The sequence below is a fragment of the Oncorhynchus nerka genome, linkage group LG12, assembly GCF_034236695.1.
Source record: "Oncorhynchus nerka isolate Pitt River linkage group LG12, Oner_Uvic_2.0, whole genome shotgun sequence".
In the NCBI taxonomy this organism is placed as follows: Eukaryota; Metazoa; Chordata; class Actinopteri; order Salmoniformes; family Salmonidae; genus Oncorhynchus; species Oncorhynchus nerka.
In genome coordinates this window covers 18,715,795-18,733,016 of record NC_088407.1, presented here as the reverse complement: position 1 = coordinate 18,733,016, position 17,222 = coordinate 18,715,795, and the positions used below count along the sequence as shown (strand labels likewise).

The 17,222-nt window shown below is 44.5% G+C and overlaps 1 protein-coding gene across 1 annotated transcript in view; it reads right to left on the bottom strand.

Moving 5' to 3' along the window:
• LOC115136164 (uncharacterized) overlaps positions 1 to 9,648 on the bottom strand; it is a 61,515-nt gene extending 51,867 nt beyond the window's left edge. The window contains exons 1-2 of the mRNA XM_065024980.1: positions 9,499 to 9,648; positions 9,250 to 9,380 (exon numbers count right to left, since the gene is read on the bottom strand). Of these exons, the coding sequence (XP_064881052.1) occupies positions 9,250 to 9,380; positions 9,499 to 9,648 (281 nt within the window). The remainder of the gene's footprint in view (positions 1 to 9,249; positions 9,381 to 9,498) is intronic.
• Positions 9,649 to 17,222: the final 7,574 nt, after the last annotated feature.

Below are 17,222 nucleotides of genomic sequence, written 5' to 3'. Positions count from 1 at the left end.
GCAGATCCTGGCCGACTGGCGGATCCTGGCGGATCCTGGCTGACTGGCGGATCCTGGCAGACTGGCGGATCCTGGCAGACTGGCGGATCCTGGCGGCGCTGGGCAGACTGGCGGCACTGGGCAGACTGGCGGCACTGGGCAGACTGGCGGCACTGGGCAGACTGGCGGCACTGGCGGCGCTGGGCAGACTGGCGGCGCTGGGCAGACTGGCGACACTGGCGGCGCTGGGCAGACGGGTAGCTCAGACGGCGCTGGGCAGACTGGCGGCACTGACGGCGCTGGGCAGGCGGGTAGCTCAGACTGCGCCGGACAGGCGGGAGACTCTGGCTGCGCTGGAGAGGAGGAAGGCTCCGGCAGCGCTGGACAGGCGGGACGCACTGTAGGCCTGATGCGTGGTGCTGGCATGCCGTGCATACTATGCCAAACCAACAGCTTTCTTTCTACTCTGTCCAATACATCCTCCACACTCTCAGACTCAGCACTCTGCTTCGCCGACAACTCCAATTCCATCCATGGAATTGCATCCTCTCTGCCTCCAGCTCGGCTTTGGGGCGGCAATATTCCCCTGGCTCTGCCCAGGGTCCTTTTCCGTCAAGGATCTCCTCCCAAGTCCATTTATCCAAATAGTGCAGCCTCTCCCACTGCTGCTGCTGCCTCTGTTGCTTCTCCTGCTGCTGCCTTTGCTGCTGCTGCTGTTGCTCCTGTCGCTTCTCCTGCTGCTGCTGTTGCTGCTGCCTCTGTTTACCACGCCGTTTGGTCCTTGGTTGGTGGGTGATTCTGTAAGGGTTTTCTTCTGGTGAAAGAGAGGCGGACCAAAATGCAGCGTGCTGGTTATTCATGTTTTTAATAAAGACGACTATACATGAACAGACTATAAAAAACAAGAAAAGTGAAAACCTAAACAGTCCTATCTGGTGCAAACACAGAGACAGGAACAATCACCCACAAAACCAAACACAAAACAGGCTACCTAAATATGGTTCCCAATCAGAGACAATGACTAACACCTGCCTCTGATTGAGAACCATATCAGGCCAAACATAGAAATAGACAAACCAGACACACAACATAGAATGCCCACCCAGCTCACGTCCTGACCAACACTAAAACAAGGAAAACGCATACGAACGATGGACAGAACGTGACAGGCACGTATACAATAAGCATTTGAAGAGCAGGATCAACAACCATTTGAAGAGCAGGGTCCAAGTTCTTCCCATCTCTGCACAAGACATTTCGGAACTGGCAGAAACCGCCTTTGTGGTTTTCAAAGACGATCAAAGGGCTCCTGAAAATGATCAGGAAGCAGATATGCAAGATGTTATGACCAAAGTCTCACGTCTTTAACTGTCATCTACAGGTTGACAATTGTTTTTGACTCACTTGTCTCGACAAAAACTGGCAAAAGGTCCTTACCATGGAAATGTCAGCTGACTCCTTTTTCATCAATCGGACAAACAGTCACTCAACCTCAGGGATGAGGGAGAGGGGAGTTTTTTTTTAACCATTAACTGACTTACTCAAAGACAGAAACAGAAGATTACCCACATTACTTTGAGTGGTGTCAAGAACTGCTACCACAAATACGTGGTGACATGCACACCTATACACTCAGTCTGCAATAGGTGTACCCCTCCAGAAGCTTAAAGAAGAAAAGGCCATTTACTTTCCCTGGGCTTCTTTCCTGTCTTGATAAGAACGATGACGAATCTCACTTGCGCCAAATAACAAAATGGTTGGGGGAAAAAAAGATGAGAACAAAGTTTACCGAAACGTCATCCTCGCTAAAACAGGAGACATCCAAACCCACCAATATACACAAGGAAAAACGTGACACTGGTAGGATTTGTGACTCATCTCATGGAGATCATTGTTAGCATTACAGATCATTGTTTGCACTAAAAATCAATAAAGATCATTTACATTTACATTACATTACATTTAAGTCATTTAGCAGACGCTCTTATCCAGAGCGACTTACAAATTGGTGCATTCACCTTATGACATCCAGTGGAACAGTAGTGCATCTAAATCTTTTAAGGGGGGTGAGAGGAATTACTTTATCCTATCCTAGGTATTCCTTAAAGAGGTGGGGTTTCAGGTGTCTCCGGAAGGTGGTGATTGACTCCGCTGTCCTGGCGTCGTGAGGGAGTTTGTTCCACCATTGGGGGGCCAGAGCAGCGAACAGTTTTGACTGGGCTGAGCGGGAACTGTACTTCCTCAGTGGTAGGGAGGCGAGCAGGCCAGAGGTGGATGAACGCAGTGCCCTTGTTTGGGTGTAAGGCCTGATCAGAGCCTGGAGGTACTGAGGTGCCGTTCACCTCACAGCTCCGTAGGCAAGCACCATGGTCTTGTAGCGGATGCGAGCTTCAACTGGAAGCCAGTGGAGAGAGCGGAGGAGCGGGGTGACGTGAGAGAACTTGGGAAGGTTGAACACCAGACGGGCTGCGGCGTTCTGGATGAGTTGTAGGGGTTTAATGGCACAGGCAGGAGCCCAGCCAACAGCGAGTTGCAGTAATCCAGACGGGAGATGACAAGTGCCTGGATTAGGACCTGCGCCGCTTCCTGTGTGAGGCAGGGTCGTACTCTGCGGATGTTGTAGAGCATGAACCTACAGGAACGGGCCACCGCCTTGATGTTAGTTGAGAACGACAGGGTGTTGTCCAGGATCACGCCAAGGTTCTTAGCGCTCTGGGAGGAGGACACAATGGAGTTGTCAACCGTGATGGCGAGATCATGGAACGGGCAGTCCTTCCCGGGAGGAAGAGCAGCTCCGTCTTGCCGAGGTTCAGCTTGAGGTGGTGATCCGTCATCCACACTGATATGTCTGCCAGACATGCAGAGATGCGATTCGCTACCTGGTCATCAGAAGGGGGAAAGGAGAAGATTAATTGTGTGTCGTCTGCATAGCAATGATAGGAGAGACCATGTGAGGTTATGACAGAGCCAAGTGACTTGGTGTATAGCGAGAATAGGAGAGGGCCTAGAACAGAGCCCTGGGGACACCAGTGGTGAGAGCACGTGGTGTGGAGACGGATTCTCGCCACGCCACCTGGTAGGAGCGACCTGTCAGGTAGGACGCAATCCAAGCGTGGGCCGCGCCGGAGATGCCCAACTCGGAGAGGGTGGAGAGGAGGATCTGATGGTTCACAGTATCGAAGGCAGCCGATAGGTCTAGAAGGATGAGAGCAGAGGAGAGAGAGTTAGCTTTAGCAGTGCGGAGCGCCTCCGTGATACAGAGAAGAGCAGTCTCAGTTGAATGACTAGTCTTGAAACCTGACTGATATGGATCAAGAAGGTCATTCTGAGAGAGATAGCGGGAGAGCTGGCCAAGGACGGCACATTCAAGAGTTTGAGAGAAAAGAAAGAAGGGATACTGGTCTGTAGTTGTTGACATCGGAGGGATCGAGTGTAGGTTTTTTCAGAAGGGGTGCAACTCTCGCTCTCTTGAAGACGGAAGGGACGTAGCCAGTGGTCAGGGATGAGTTGATGAGCGAGGTGAGGTAAGGGAGAAGGTCTCCGGAAATGGTCTGGAGAAGAGAGGGGATAGGGTCAAGCGGGCAGGTTGTTGGGCGGCCGGCCATCACAAGACGCGAGATTTCATCTGGAGAGAGAGGGGAGAAAGAGGTCAGAGCACAGGGTAGGGCAGTGTGAGCAGAACCAGCGGTGTCGTTTGACTTAGCAAACGAGGATCGGATGTCGTCGACCTTCTTTTCAAAATGGTTGACGAAGTCATCTGCAGAGAGGGAGGAGGGGGGGGGTGGAGGATTCAGGAGGGAGGAGAAGGTGGCAAAGAGCTTCCTAGGGTTAGAGGCAGATGCTTGGAATTTAGAGTGGTAGAAAGTGGCTTTAGCAGCAGAGAGAAAGAGGAAAATGTAGAGAGGAGGGAGTGAAAGGATGCCAGGTCCGCAGGGAGGCGAGTTTTCCTCAATTTCCGCTCGGCTGCCCCGAGCCCTGTTCTGTGAGCTCGCAATGAGTCGTCGAGCGGGAGGGGAGGACCGAGCCGGCCTGGAGGATAGGGGACATAGAGAGTCAAAGGATGCAGAAAGGGAGGAGAGGAGGGTTGAGGAGGCAGAATCAGGAGACAGGTTGGAGAAGGTTTGAGCAGAGGGAAGAGATGATAGGATGGAAGAGGAGAGAGTAGCGGGGGAGAGAGAGCGAAGGTTGAGACGGCGCGATACCATCCGAGTAGGGGCAGTGTGGGAAGTGTTGGATGAGAGCGAGAGGGAAAAGGATACAAGGTAGTGGTCGGAGACTTGGAGGGGAGTTGCAATGAGGTTAGTGGAAGAACAGCATCTAGTAAAGATGAGGTCGAGCGTATTTCCTGCCTTGTGAGTAGGGGGGGAAGGTGAGAGGGTGAGGTCAAAAGAGGAGAGGAGTGGAAAGAAGGAGGCAGAGAGGAATGAGTCAAAAGGTAGACGTGGGGAGGTTAAAGTCGCCCAGAACTGTGAGAGGTGAGCCGTCCTCAGGAAAGGAGCTTATCAAGGCATCAAGCTCATTGATGAACTCTCCGAGGGAACCTGGAGGGCGATAAATGATAAGGATGTTAAGCTTGAAAGGGCTGGTAACTGTGACAGCATGGAATTCAAAGGAGGCGATAGACAGATGGGTAAGGGGAGAAAGAGAGAATGACCACTTGGGAGAGATGAGGACCCCGGTGCCACCACCCCGCTGACCAGAAGCTCTCGGGGTGTGCGAGAACACGTGGGCAGACGAAGAGAGAGCAGTAGGAGTAGCAGTGTTGTCTGTGGTGATCCATGTTTCCGTCAGTGCCAAGAAGTCGAGGGACTGGAGGGAGGCATAGGCTGAGATGAACTCTGCCTTGTTGGCCGCAGATCGGCAGTTCCAGAGGCTACCGGAGACCTGGAACTCCACGTGGGTCGTGCGCGCTGGGACCACCAGATTAGGGTGGCCGCGGCCACGCGGTGTGGAGCGTTTGTATGGTCTGTGCAGAGAGGAGAGAACAGGGATAGACAGACACATAGTTGACAGGCTACGCTAATGCAAAGGAGATTGGAATGACAAGTGGACTACACGTCTCGAGTGTTCAGAAAGTTAAGCTTACGTAGCAAGAATCTTATTGACTAAAATGATTAAAATGATACAGTACTGCTGAAGTAGGCTAGCTGGCAGCGGCTGCGTTGTTGACTATGTAGGCTAGCTGGCAGTGGCTGCGTTGTTGACACTACACTAATCAAGTCGTTCCGTTGAGTGTAATAGTTTCTACTGTGCTGCTATTCGGGGCTAGCTGGCTAGCTAGCAGTGTTGATTACGTTACGTTGCGTTAAAAGAACGACAATAGCTGGCTAGCTAACCTAGGAAATCGCTCTAGACTACACAATTATCTTTCATACAAAGACGGCTATGTAGCTAGCTACGATCAAACAAATCAAGCCGTTGTACTGTAATGAAATGAAATGAAAAATGTGATACTACCTGTGGAGCGAAGCGAAATGCGACCGGGTTGTTGAGTGCGGAAGTTCTGTTCGGAAGACGTTGGCTAGCTGTTGGCTAGCTAGCAGTGTCTCCTACGTTAAGGACGACAAATAGCTGGCTAGCTAACCTCGGTAAATTAAGATAATCACTCTAAAACTACACACTCTAAACTACACAACTATCTTGGATACGAAGACAGCAAAGACAACTATGTAGCTAGCTAACACTACACTAATCAAGTCGTTCAGTTGAGTGTAATAGTTGTGCTGCTAATCGGTAGACGGACGTTAGCTAGCTGGCTAGCTGCAGGGCAGATAGCAGTGTAGACTGCGTTAGGACGACGAAATACGATAATTACGCAATTATCTAAGATACAAAGACGGCTATGTAGCTAGCTAAGAAGAAATTGCTAAGATTAGACAAATCAAACCGTTGTACTATAATGAAATGTAATGAAATGTAATACTACCTGCGGACCGAGTGCGGATGCGACCGCTCGCTCCAACCCGGAAGTATCATTGTTAGCACCTTATTTTACATTGCTTTGTGTAGCAGGAAATGAAAACACTGGTATACCCTGAGCACTGTATTAAGACAGAGCTTTGAGTGGTTGATTTTCTGATGGATGTGTTTCAGAATAGATTGAACAGGTGGCCGCTTCATCTGCCTCTTCTGCGGTGCCGTTGATTTGGGTCAACTACTGGTATTAGATCCATTTCCCAGGGTGGTGGTCCGAACAGAGGATCCGCTTCAGGAAAGTTGTAATTGTTACGTACGCCTCTTGGAGGAACTTGGTAATTGAAGACAGCTGTATCCGCTGACGAGAGGGAGGGGTCAGAGCTCCAATCAGCGATGGGGCCGACCAATCAGCTGCTTTAGGAATCCAGGAAGCCATTTCCTGAAATACACACACATACAATCCCACAACAACACAGAAACTGGGGAACGTAACAGTAATGTTGGTAAGTTGACGTTGCTCTTATATCCAATAGTTCTTCCCGGCTGTATGTAATATGATTTAAGATTTCCTGGGGTAACAATGTAAGAAATAATACATAAAAAATAAAAATACTGCATCGTTTCCTAAGAACTCGAAGCAAGGCGACCATCTTTGTCGGCGCCATCTTACTTACTTTTGACCTAGCTTACGTGTTCATATCCTATCTGGGGAGTGAAAGGAAAAGGTAAAGGGGGATACCTAGTCAGTTGTACAACTGAATGTATTCAACTGAAATGTGTCTTCAGCATTTAACTTAACCCCTCTGAATCAGAGCGGTGCTGGGGGCTGCCTTAATCAACATCCACGTCATCGGCACCCAGGGAACAGGAGGGAAAGGTGGCAGTAGAGGCATAATCCTGATTTTACTTACAGGAAAATAAAACAAAATTGATCAGAAATTGTGTTATATAAGTATTGTCAACCTAAAATATTGTCATATAATCATAAATAAAGATTATACATGTTTTACACAAATTTTGCTGTATAAATAACCTTTAAAATATATGTAGCACCATAAATGTCTAAAATAATTTTTTTTTGCAAAGCTGAGTGCTATTATATGATACAGTATCAGTACTTGTTGCATTTACAATTTGTTTAATCTAGATGGTTTGGTCTGACCTCAAGTAACCATATGACCAGTTCATAATCCATGGGGGGACTTTGTGGAACATTACCAAATACACACTCACACATACAGACACACGCAGCGAGAGAAAATAGACACACACCTATGTTATGGACCATTAGTAGCCAAAAACACCACCTGGCTGATGCTAGCCTTCGACTGCATACCAAAATGGCACCCTACTCCCTATTAGTGCACTACCTAATTTCCTGAAATTCCACACAAACTGTCATGGAGCAGAGATAAACATTTGCAGTTTTATAGCTAATCTCATGCTACTCTACACATTTTGTAATGAGGCTGAGAGAATTTTCCCTTTTTAAAGCTAATCCCCTTCGATTCTACAGCTTTTGTAATGAGGCTGAGATAATTTTCCCTTTTTAAAGCTAATCCCCTGCTATTCTACATCTTTTGTAATGAGGCTGAGATAATTTTCCCTTTTTAAAGCTAATCCCCTGCTATTCTACATCTTTTGTAATGAGGCTGAGAGAATTTTCCCTTTTTAAAGCTAATCCCCTGCTATTCTACACGCTATTACATATTTAGTGCACTACCTTTGCCCAGGGCACACAAGGCCCACAAGGCCCACAAGGCCCTGGTCAAAGTAGTGCACTATACAAAATAGGGTGCCATTTGGGACTCATATTGGGGTTAAACAGGTGTAGGAACACATTTAGCACGCTGAGGAGGAGATACCTGAGACTTTGGCCACGTTCCAGACTGACTACATTGCAGACAATACCAGATCTCAGATCTCACAACGCCTGGATAGATGCCTGACTGCGCTATTGATGAAGTGGAACGGAACCATTGGTTGATGCAGTCAGTGCAACATTTGCAATGTAGTTGGCCTGGAAAGTGTCCACAAAGACTTGACATCCTCAGGAGAGACACAGACAGAGAGGAGGAGACTCCCCCTGCATCCAGGTATGTTTACATTTTTTGCTGTAAGTATTGATAGTAGGCATTTTGCTGCACCTTTTATACCTGCTGTAAACTGTGTATGTGACTAATACATTTGATTTGATGATAACCTCCTTTTGCCTTACAGTGTAGATAGGAGAATTTTAGAAAGTACATTTTTTACAGAGTTTAGGATCTAGTTTGAGTTTCCCACTAGATAGAATTCTAAAAATGATCTTTGAGTCGCTTAAGATAAGAGTCTCTTCAGTGTAACTGTAAAAGACGGATGAGTCATCATAATCATCATCATACCTCACTTTTTTGTAGTCCCAAGGAGTTGAGTTGGAAAGCCCTACTTTTCAGTGGTGAGCATTATTATACATCTCTTTATTATCAACGATATGACAGGGTGGCAAGTACCCTAGTGGTTAAGAGCGTCGGTGGTTTGAATCCCAGTGCCACCTAGTTGACAAATCTGTAATTTGTCCCTGCATGTTGCTCTGAATAAGATCGTCTGCTAAATGACAAAGTGTAAATGAGGATTTGCATGTGAATATTGGATGACAATGTATAATTCAGTAAATCGTCTGAATCACAAATAGTAATTATCAACAGACTTTGAATTGATCTGGTTATCACCATACTGAACACAACTACCAGTACAACTTCCATTACTAATGCAACTTCAACTAAAATCACGAATATAAATGATAGTACAACAGATTATTTGCAGGGACTTGTTGCCTTTTTCTTTCTCCTCAGTCAAGTGAGAATATAGCTTGTCATGTCAACATATACATCCATTAAAACATGATTTTCAACAATAAATACATAATATACAAAATATATAAAGTAACAAAATGTGGGAAAAGTCAAAGGGTCTGAATTCTTCCCGAAGGCACCTTAAATTCAGTGCATTCGAAAGTATTCAGACCCCTTCCAAATGTTCCAAATTTTGTAATGTTACAGCCTTATTCTAAAATGGATGTATATATTTTTTGATTATTTCCAATCTACACACAGTACCCCATAATGACAAAGAAAAAACAAATGTATAAAAAAAACTTTTGCAAATGTATAAAAAATGTATTAAAAAAACTACTGAAATATCACATTCAAACCCTTTACTCAGCACTTTGTTAAAGCACCGTTGGCAGTGATTACAGCCTTGAGTTTTCTTGGGTATGACGCTACAAGCTTGGCACACCTGTATTTGGGGAGTTTCCCCCATTCTATGCAGATGCTCTCAAGATCTGTCAGGTTGGATGGGAAGCGTAGCTACACAGCTATTTTCAGGTCTCTCCAGGGATGTTCGACCGGGTTCAAGTCCAGGCTATGGATGGGCCACTCAAGCACACTCAGAGACTTATCCTGAAGCCACTCCTTCTTGGCTGTGTGCTTAGGGTCGTTGTCCTGTTGGAAAGTGAACCTTCACACCAGTCTGAAGTCCTGAGCGCTCTGGAGAAGGTTTTCATCAAGGATCTCTCTGTACTTTGCTCTGTTCGCCTTTCCCTCGATAGTCTCCCTGTACCTGCTGCTGAAAACATCCCCACAGCATGATGCTGCCACATCCATACTTCACCGTAGGGATAGTGCAAAGTTTTCTCCAGACGGGACGCTTGGCATTCAGGCCAAAGAGTTCAATCTTGGTTTCATCAGACCAGAGTCTCTTGTTGCTCATGGTGTGAGAGTCCTTTGAGTGCCTTTTTTCAAACTCCAAGTGGGCTGCCTTTTACTGAGGAGTGGCTTCTGTCTGGCCACTCTACCATAATGACCTGATTGGTGGAGTGCTGTAGAGATGGTTGTCCTTCTGGAAGGTTCTCTCATCTCCACAGAGGAACTCTGAAGCTCTGCCAGAGTGACCATCGGGTTCTTGGTCACCTCCCTGACCAAGACCCTTCTACCCCGATTGCTCAGTTTGGCCAGGTGGCTAGCTCTAGGAAGAGTCCTGGTGGTTCCAAACTTCTTCTATTTAAGAATGATGGAAGCCACTGTGTTCTTGGAGACCTTCAAATGCTGCAGAAATGTTTTGGTACCCTTCCCCAGATCTGTGCCTCGACACAATCCTGTCTCGGAGCTCTACGGACAATTCCTTCGACCTCATGGCTTGGTTTTCGTTCTGACATGCACTGTCAACTGTGGGACCTGATATAGACAGGTGTGTGCCTTTCCAAATCATTTGCCACTGGCACCTTTCTGGGTGCACAGACTGTGGGCATTACTGACTCGTTCAGTTTCATGTGGTATACCACTGGTAGTTAGACAGGTCACTATACTCCTGGAGCTCTGGGGCCTGTTGGTTCAACATGTGCACATCAGGACCTTGAACGACAAAAACCTCTGCCTCCCTCCTCAGTTCCTTTGTACCTCTTTCTTACTGCTCATTTAGCATGCACAGATTAACAGCTGATTATTTATTTATTTTTACGTTGAAGTTGCTTGAGCACAGTGTCACTTTGTATACCACACAATACAGTCTTTAACCAATGTGGGGGATGAATCAGAATTAGTTGGGTAACATAGATAAGATGTTTTATTTTCATAATATGCTTGTGAGATACTTGTCATTTAGAATGTATCTTTTTGTACTATAGTGTTGGCCGTTTGCAGTTATCCTTTCTCTGTCAGGGTTCAGTTACTGGGGCCACACAGAGGGGAGAGGTCAGGCTTGTCTTCATATGTAAACATATCTTTTAAACCATGTGAAGAGATGATTGAGGGGGAACCAATTATCTCTTGGCTCCACAATGTCTGTGTGCCAGTCACTCCCTACTTTACTTATTGGGGAGAGGAGGATGGCAGTGTCTGGAACCATTGTATGTTCCCTCTGAGGTTGCCCTTATCTTGACCTAGAGGCTCACTCTCCTCTTCGTGAGCTTGTCCAGGAGGGATTGTATTTGAGATGGGAGTATCTAGGATTGATAATTGATATATGCCATTGGATGAGGTAATGTTTTGGTCCTAAGTGGTACCAAGAACGAGATAAGAACTTCGTCTAAGAGGGCAAACTGAACGATAATTTATAGCCAATGCTGTCTGGCTAGGGGATACTCCTCTCTGAAGTAAAGTCTTTCTTTGTGTAATGTTCCTAAGATCTGTGGTTTGTCATGTCGACTAGGCGGGTGGAACTTTACTATAAAAGATCTCAGTTGCCATTATGTTGACCACTCTCAACTTTTCATTAGAGATACTGAAATGTTGAAAGTCAAAATGCTATTGCAAAAGCTTAATTACTATTAAAGGTGAAGATTAAGCATAACTCTGACTGGTGTGTGATTTGCTCTCATCATTTGGTAATGAGGACATTTCCACGACACCAGTTTGTCAGTTAGTGGACCAAAGTCACATTTCTTTGCCAGTATATCCGCCATTCCTTCTCAAACTTTTTCCAGTTGTCAACAATGTTTTCATTGAAAACCAGGTGGTTGATACAGCGCAATCCCTGTGCCATAATCCCACTTCTGACACCACGTAAATGCGTGGGTGAATAAGGGAGTCTGACAACTATACTGTCAATGTACAAATGTCCAATGTTTACTTTACCCTCTGCATTTCATACATGATACAGCCACTAAAGTTTTGCTTCACTCCACACACTACACGCTCGACAAGTGTCTCTCCTATAATGAACGAAAAGGCACCGCGAAAGAAAATTCAAGGAACTTGTTTATCTATGTTGTTTTTACAGATATATTGGTGTTTTGTGTCTGATGCGCTCAGGGTGTTGTTACATGTCATTTGCGGTGTGCATCGTGAGCAAAGTCTTTGTAGCCTATCATTTCACTTCCCCTTTGAGAACCATGAGCACGGGATGACTTTGCTTTGCTGTACCGCAGCTGAAGCCTGCCATCAGCCTACCTACCAAAGTCTGCACTGTGTCCATTAAAATTTAGAAAAAAAGCATCTCTATCCCATACCTTTCGATAGTTATCTATATTATAAGATGAGCTTCATCTTATTCTTTCTAACTATTTCAATGGCGGATTGACTAGCCTAGCCAGCTAGCCATCTTTTGAATATGGTGTAGTAAAACAAAATGTATAACATTAGCTAGCTTGATAAGGTTAGTAAGATAGCTAGATTGATACGGTTAGCAAGATAGCTAGCTAGATAAGGTTAGCACAATAGCTAGCAAGATAGCTAGCTAGATAAGGTTAGCAAGATTAGCTAGATAAGGTTAGCAAAATAGCTAGCTAGATAAGGTTTGCAAGATAGCTAGCTAGATAAGGTTAGCAAGATAGCTAGCTACACTGACAGCGGTCAAGGCCCTATTTGTTTATGTTTCTCCACTCCACAAGGAAATCCCCATGACTTTCCTTCCTACTCACAATTTGTGAGTCAGCGTCATTATTCGGAGGTGGAACCTAAACAAGCATTTCCGCTCTAAGACTAGAATGATCGAAGTAGGGGCGGCAAATTCCTCTGGAAATGTTCTTTACAAAGTAATTAGGATTTATATCAGCCTAATCGAGGTGTAGATTACATCACACATGCCAGGGTTCGAACTTGTAACATGGCTGCATAGGATTTCTACTAATGTGTCTTATAATGTACTCTACGGGGATCTCAAAGCTCCAGAGTGGGATCTCGCCTACTTTTAGAGTTATGATCACATTTGTAAGTATTACTAACAAAGTGAATGTGATAAATGTATTCAAAGTGGTCAAGCATACACTGAGTATACCAAGCGTTAAGAACACCTTCAGAAGAGCCTCAGTTCTTTGGGGATTGGACTCTGCAATGTGTCGAAAACATCCATTTGGATGCTGGCCCAAGTTGACTCCAATGCTTCCCACAGTTGTGTCAAGTTGGCTGGATGTCCTTTGGGTGGAGGACCATTCTTTGTACATACGGAAAACTGTTGAGCGTGACACAAACCAGTGCACCTGGCACCTACTACCATACCCTGTTCAACGGCACTTACATGTTTTGTCTTGCCCATTCAATCTCTGGATTGCACACACAAACAATCCATGGTGTGCCTCAAGTCTTGAAAATCCTCCTCCCCTTCATCTACTCTGATTTAAGTGACATCGATAAGGGATCATAACTTTCACCTGGATTCACCTGGTCAGTCTATGTCATATAAGAGCAGGTGTTTTATGTACTCAGTATATGTCAGCAATCCTTTCTCCGAAGGACCATCCTATGGATTAAAGTTACACATCATCATCTGCACATCTATCGCTCCAGTATTAATGCTACATTGTAATTATTTTCACCTCTAGGGCCTATTTATTGCCTACTTACCTGCTCTACTACATTTGCACACACTGTACATTGATTTTTCTATTTTTATTTGATTTTGTGTTATAGACTGTACGTTTGTTTATGTGTAACTCTGTGTTGTTGTTTTTGTTGCACAGCGTTGCTTTATCTTGGCCAGGTCGCAGTTGTAAATGAGAACTTGTTCTCAACTGGCCTACCTGGTTAATTAAAGGTGCATTTTTTTCAATTAAATGTCATGACAATCCCCCAAATCATGATTTTTGTGTTGTCCTGGTTTTGTGAGGAATCAACCCAAAACAGTATCATAATCTTGCTTTCCATGTCTCTCTCTCACTTTATCTTGCACACACACTTTCTCTCTCCTTCTCTCTCTGACTCCATCTCTCTCTATCCCCCAACCCTTCTCTCTTTCTCTCTCTGACTCCATCTCTCTCGATCCCCCAACCCTTCTCTCTTTCTCTCTCTGACTCCATCTCTCTCGATCCCCCAACCCTTCTCTCTTTCTCTCTCTGACTCCATCTCCCTTTATCCCCAACCCTTCTCTTTCTCTCTCTCCGACTCCATCTCTCTTTATCCCCCAATCCTACGCTCCCTCTCTCGCTTCGCTTTCTCCCTCGCCCTCGATCTCTCTTTCCGATGTGCTATCATCTCCTGGATCCCGACAAATGACGGAAGGCCGTCAGTGTAAACAAGAATTGGTTCTTAACTGACTAGTCTAGTTAAAAAAAATACAAAATAAATGTAAAAGAGAGACCCACGCTTTCCAGTGTAACTAGATGGAGGGTCGCTACATCATTGTGGTCATCCCTGGACAGGGAAAAACTCTCACTCTGTGTGAGGTGGAAGGATTAGGCACTGCTAAGCTTTCACTGGCTTCGACAGAAGGTACTCCATTCAGTTTATTTATTTAGTCATTCATTTATTCATTCATTCATTTGTATTTAATGTTGTTTGTTCTACATTTATGTATCAATTTGTTAATTTATTAATGTATTCATTCATGTATCCATTTAATGTTGTTTGTTATACATTTATGTATTCATTTGTTCATTTATTCATGTATTCATTGAATGTAGTTTGTTCTCCGCAGGCCCCTGTTCTTCCTCCTCCTGTCTTCTAGAGTACATCCTTCTGACTAACAAAACCAGCTGGACTGAAGCACAGAGCTACTGCAAAGAGAGGTACACTGACCTGTCCACCATAGACAACATGGAGGATATGGAGAGGGTCATAGAGTTAGGGTCCTTGGTATCTTCCACTATCTGGATAGGACTCTATGATGATGTTAATAGCTGGAGGTGGTCTCTGGAAGAGTTCTATAGGTTTCTCCACTCAGTCCATCCTCTCTAACAACAACATGTCAACCCAACATTGTGTTTGCATCATCGATGATGGAGAATGGAGAGATGAAGCATGTTCTGATTAAATGTTCTTTGTTTGCTATGACGGTAAGACTTTCCTGTAGCCCTTTATTTATACATTCATAAAGCCTTTATAACAGCTACATAAGATATAACATCAGTCTTAGGCAGTCATTCTATATTTTCCATGGTATTTTCAGGTAAGAATAACAGCCATGTTTTCATTGACAGAAGAGAACTGGTCTGAAGCTCAGAGTTACTGAAGAGAGTAGCGCACAGACCTGGCCAGTGTGAGGAACCAGACTGAGAACCAGGAGATACAGAAGATGGTGTCTGAGGGTAGTAAAGTGTGGATCGAACTGTTCAGACACTCCTGTAAGTGGTTGGATGGGAGTGACTCCTCCTTCAGATACTGGTGGCTTTCACAACCCACTAATGATAACAACGATCACCGCTGTGTTTACAGGAATGATTGGAGATGCCCAGCCTCACTCAGCTTCCTCTACGACAGTAAGTATAAAAGTGTAGCAAGCTCTAGAAGGTGGATTCAATAACTTGAATTGGCTTATAAAAGTATTGCCCGTGCACTTGTCTGTAAATGAAAGGGCTTGGCAGAACCATGTTTTTTTATCCAAACATTTTCAGACTAAATGTGTTTTTAGTCATTTAAATTGTATGATGTATAATTAGTTCATGTTAAAAACAATGACATTACTTCAAAGACTGTCCATTAAAATAAATATTTTGCCTTATGTCTGTCCTCATCTTGGTTCATTGTCTCCACAGTTCTACAGTGTGACTCCACCTCCTCATACAGTGAAAATCCCAACAGATGTCAGCCAAGGTAAACTAAATTACAGACTCAATCTTTAATACAAAAAAACATGTCCACAATGTAGCATTGACATGACCAATAATAGTAAATAATTTTTATTCACATTCTATCCACAGTACAAGAGAGTGTGACTTCACCTCCTTCAACTGTGAAAACAGTCAGGCTCCACCTTTAATGACAACAATGAGTCAAGAGTTCATTCACCTATTCCAAATGACCCATTCTAAATTTGAATCCACAATGGTAGCATTGTCATGATCAAATTAGTCAAATGTGTGTGTGTGTGTGTGTGTGTGTGTGTGTATATATATATATATATATATATATATATATATATATACACACACACACAGTGGGGCAAAAAAGTATTTAGTCAGCCACCAATTGTGCAAGTTCTCCCACTTAAAAAGATGAGAGAGGCCTGTAATTTTCATCATAGGTACACTTCAACTATGACAGACAAAATGAGAAAAAAAAAATCAGTGGTGTGTTTGGGATCATTTTCATGCTGAAAGACCCAGCCACGTTTCATCTTCAATGTCCTTGCTGATGGAAGGTGGTTTTCACTCAAAATCTCACGATACATGGCCCCATTCATTCTTTCCTTTACACGGATCAGTCGTCCTGGTCCCTTTGCAGAAAAACTGCCCCAAAGCATGATGTTTCCACCCCTATGCTTCAGAGTAGGTATGGTGTTCTTTGATTGCAACTCAGCATTCTTTGTCCTCCAAACACGACGAGTTGAGTTTTTACCAAAAAGTTCTATTTTGGTTTCATCTGATCATGTGACATTCTCCCAATCTTCTTCTGGATCATCCAAATGCTCTCTAGCAAACTTCAGACGGGCCTGGACATGTACTGGCTTAAGCATGGGGACACGTCTGGCACTGCAGGATTTGAGTCCCTGGTGGCGTAGTGTGTTACTGATGGTAGGCTTTGTTACGTTGGTCCCCAGCTCTTTGCGTGTCATTCACTAGGCCCCCCCGTGTGGTTCTGGGATTTTTGCTCACCATTCTTGTGATCATTTTGACCCCACGGGGTGAGATCTTGCGTGGAGCCCCAGATCGAGGGAGATTATCAGTGGTCTTGTATGTCTTCCATTTCCTAATAATTGCTCCTACAGTTGATTTCTTCAAACCAAGCTGCTTACCTATTGCAGATTCAGTCTTCCCAGCCTGGTGCAGGTCTACAATGTTGTTTCTGGTGTCAGCTCTTTGGTCTTGGCCATAGTGGAGTTTGGAGTGTGACTGTTTGAGGTTGTAGACAGGTGTCTTTTATACTGATAACAAGTTCAAACAGGTGCCATTAATACAAGTAACGAGAGGAGGACAGAGGAGCCTCTTAAAGAAGAAGTTACAGGTCTGTGAGAGCCAGAAATCTTGCTTGTTTGTAGGTAACCAAATACTTATTTTCCACCATAATTTGCAAATAAATTCATAAAAAATCCTACAATGTGATTTTCTGGATTTTTTTTTCTTCTCATTTTGTCTGTCATAGTTGAAGTGTACCTATGATGACAATTACAGGCCTCTCTCATCTTTTTAAGTGGGAGAACTTGCACAATTGGTGGCTGACTAAATACTTTTTTGCCCCACAGTATATACACTGCTCAAAAAAATAAAGGGAACACTTAAACAACACAATGTAACTCCAAGTCAATCACACTTCTGTGAAATCAAACTGTCCACTTAGGAAGCAACACTGATTGACAATACATTTCACATGCTGTTGTGCAAATAGAATAGACAACAGTTGAAAATTATAGGCAATTAGCAAGACACCCCCAATAAAGGAGTGGTTCTGCAGGTGGTGACCACAGACCACTTCTCA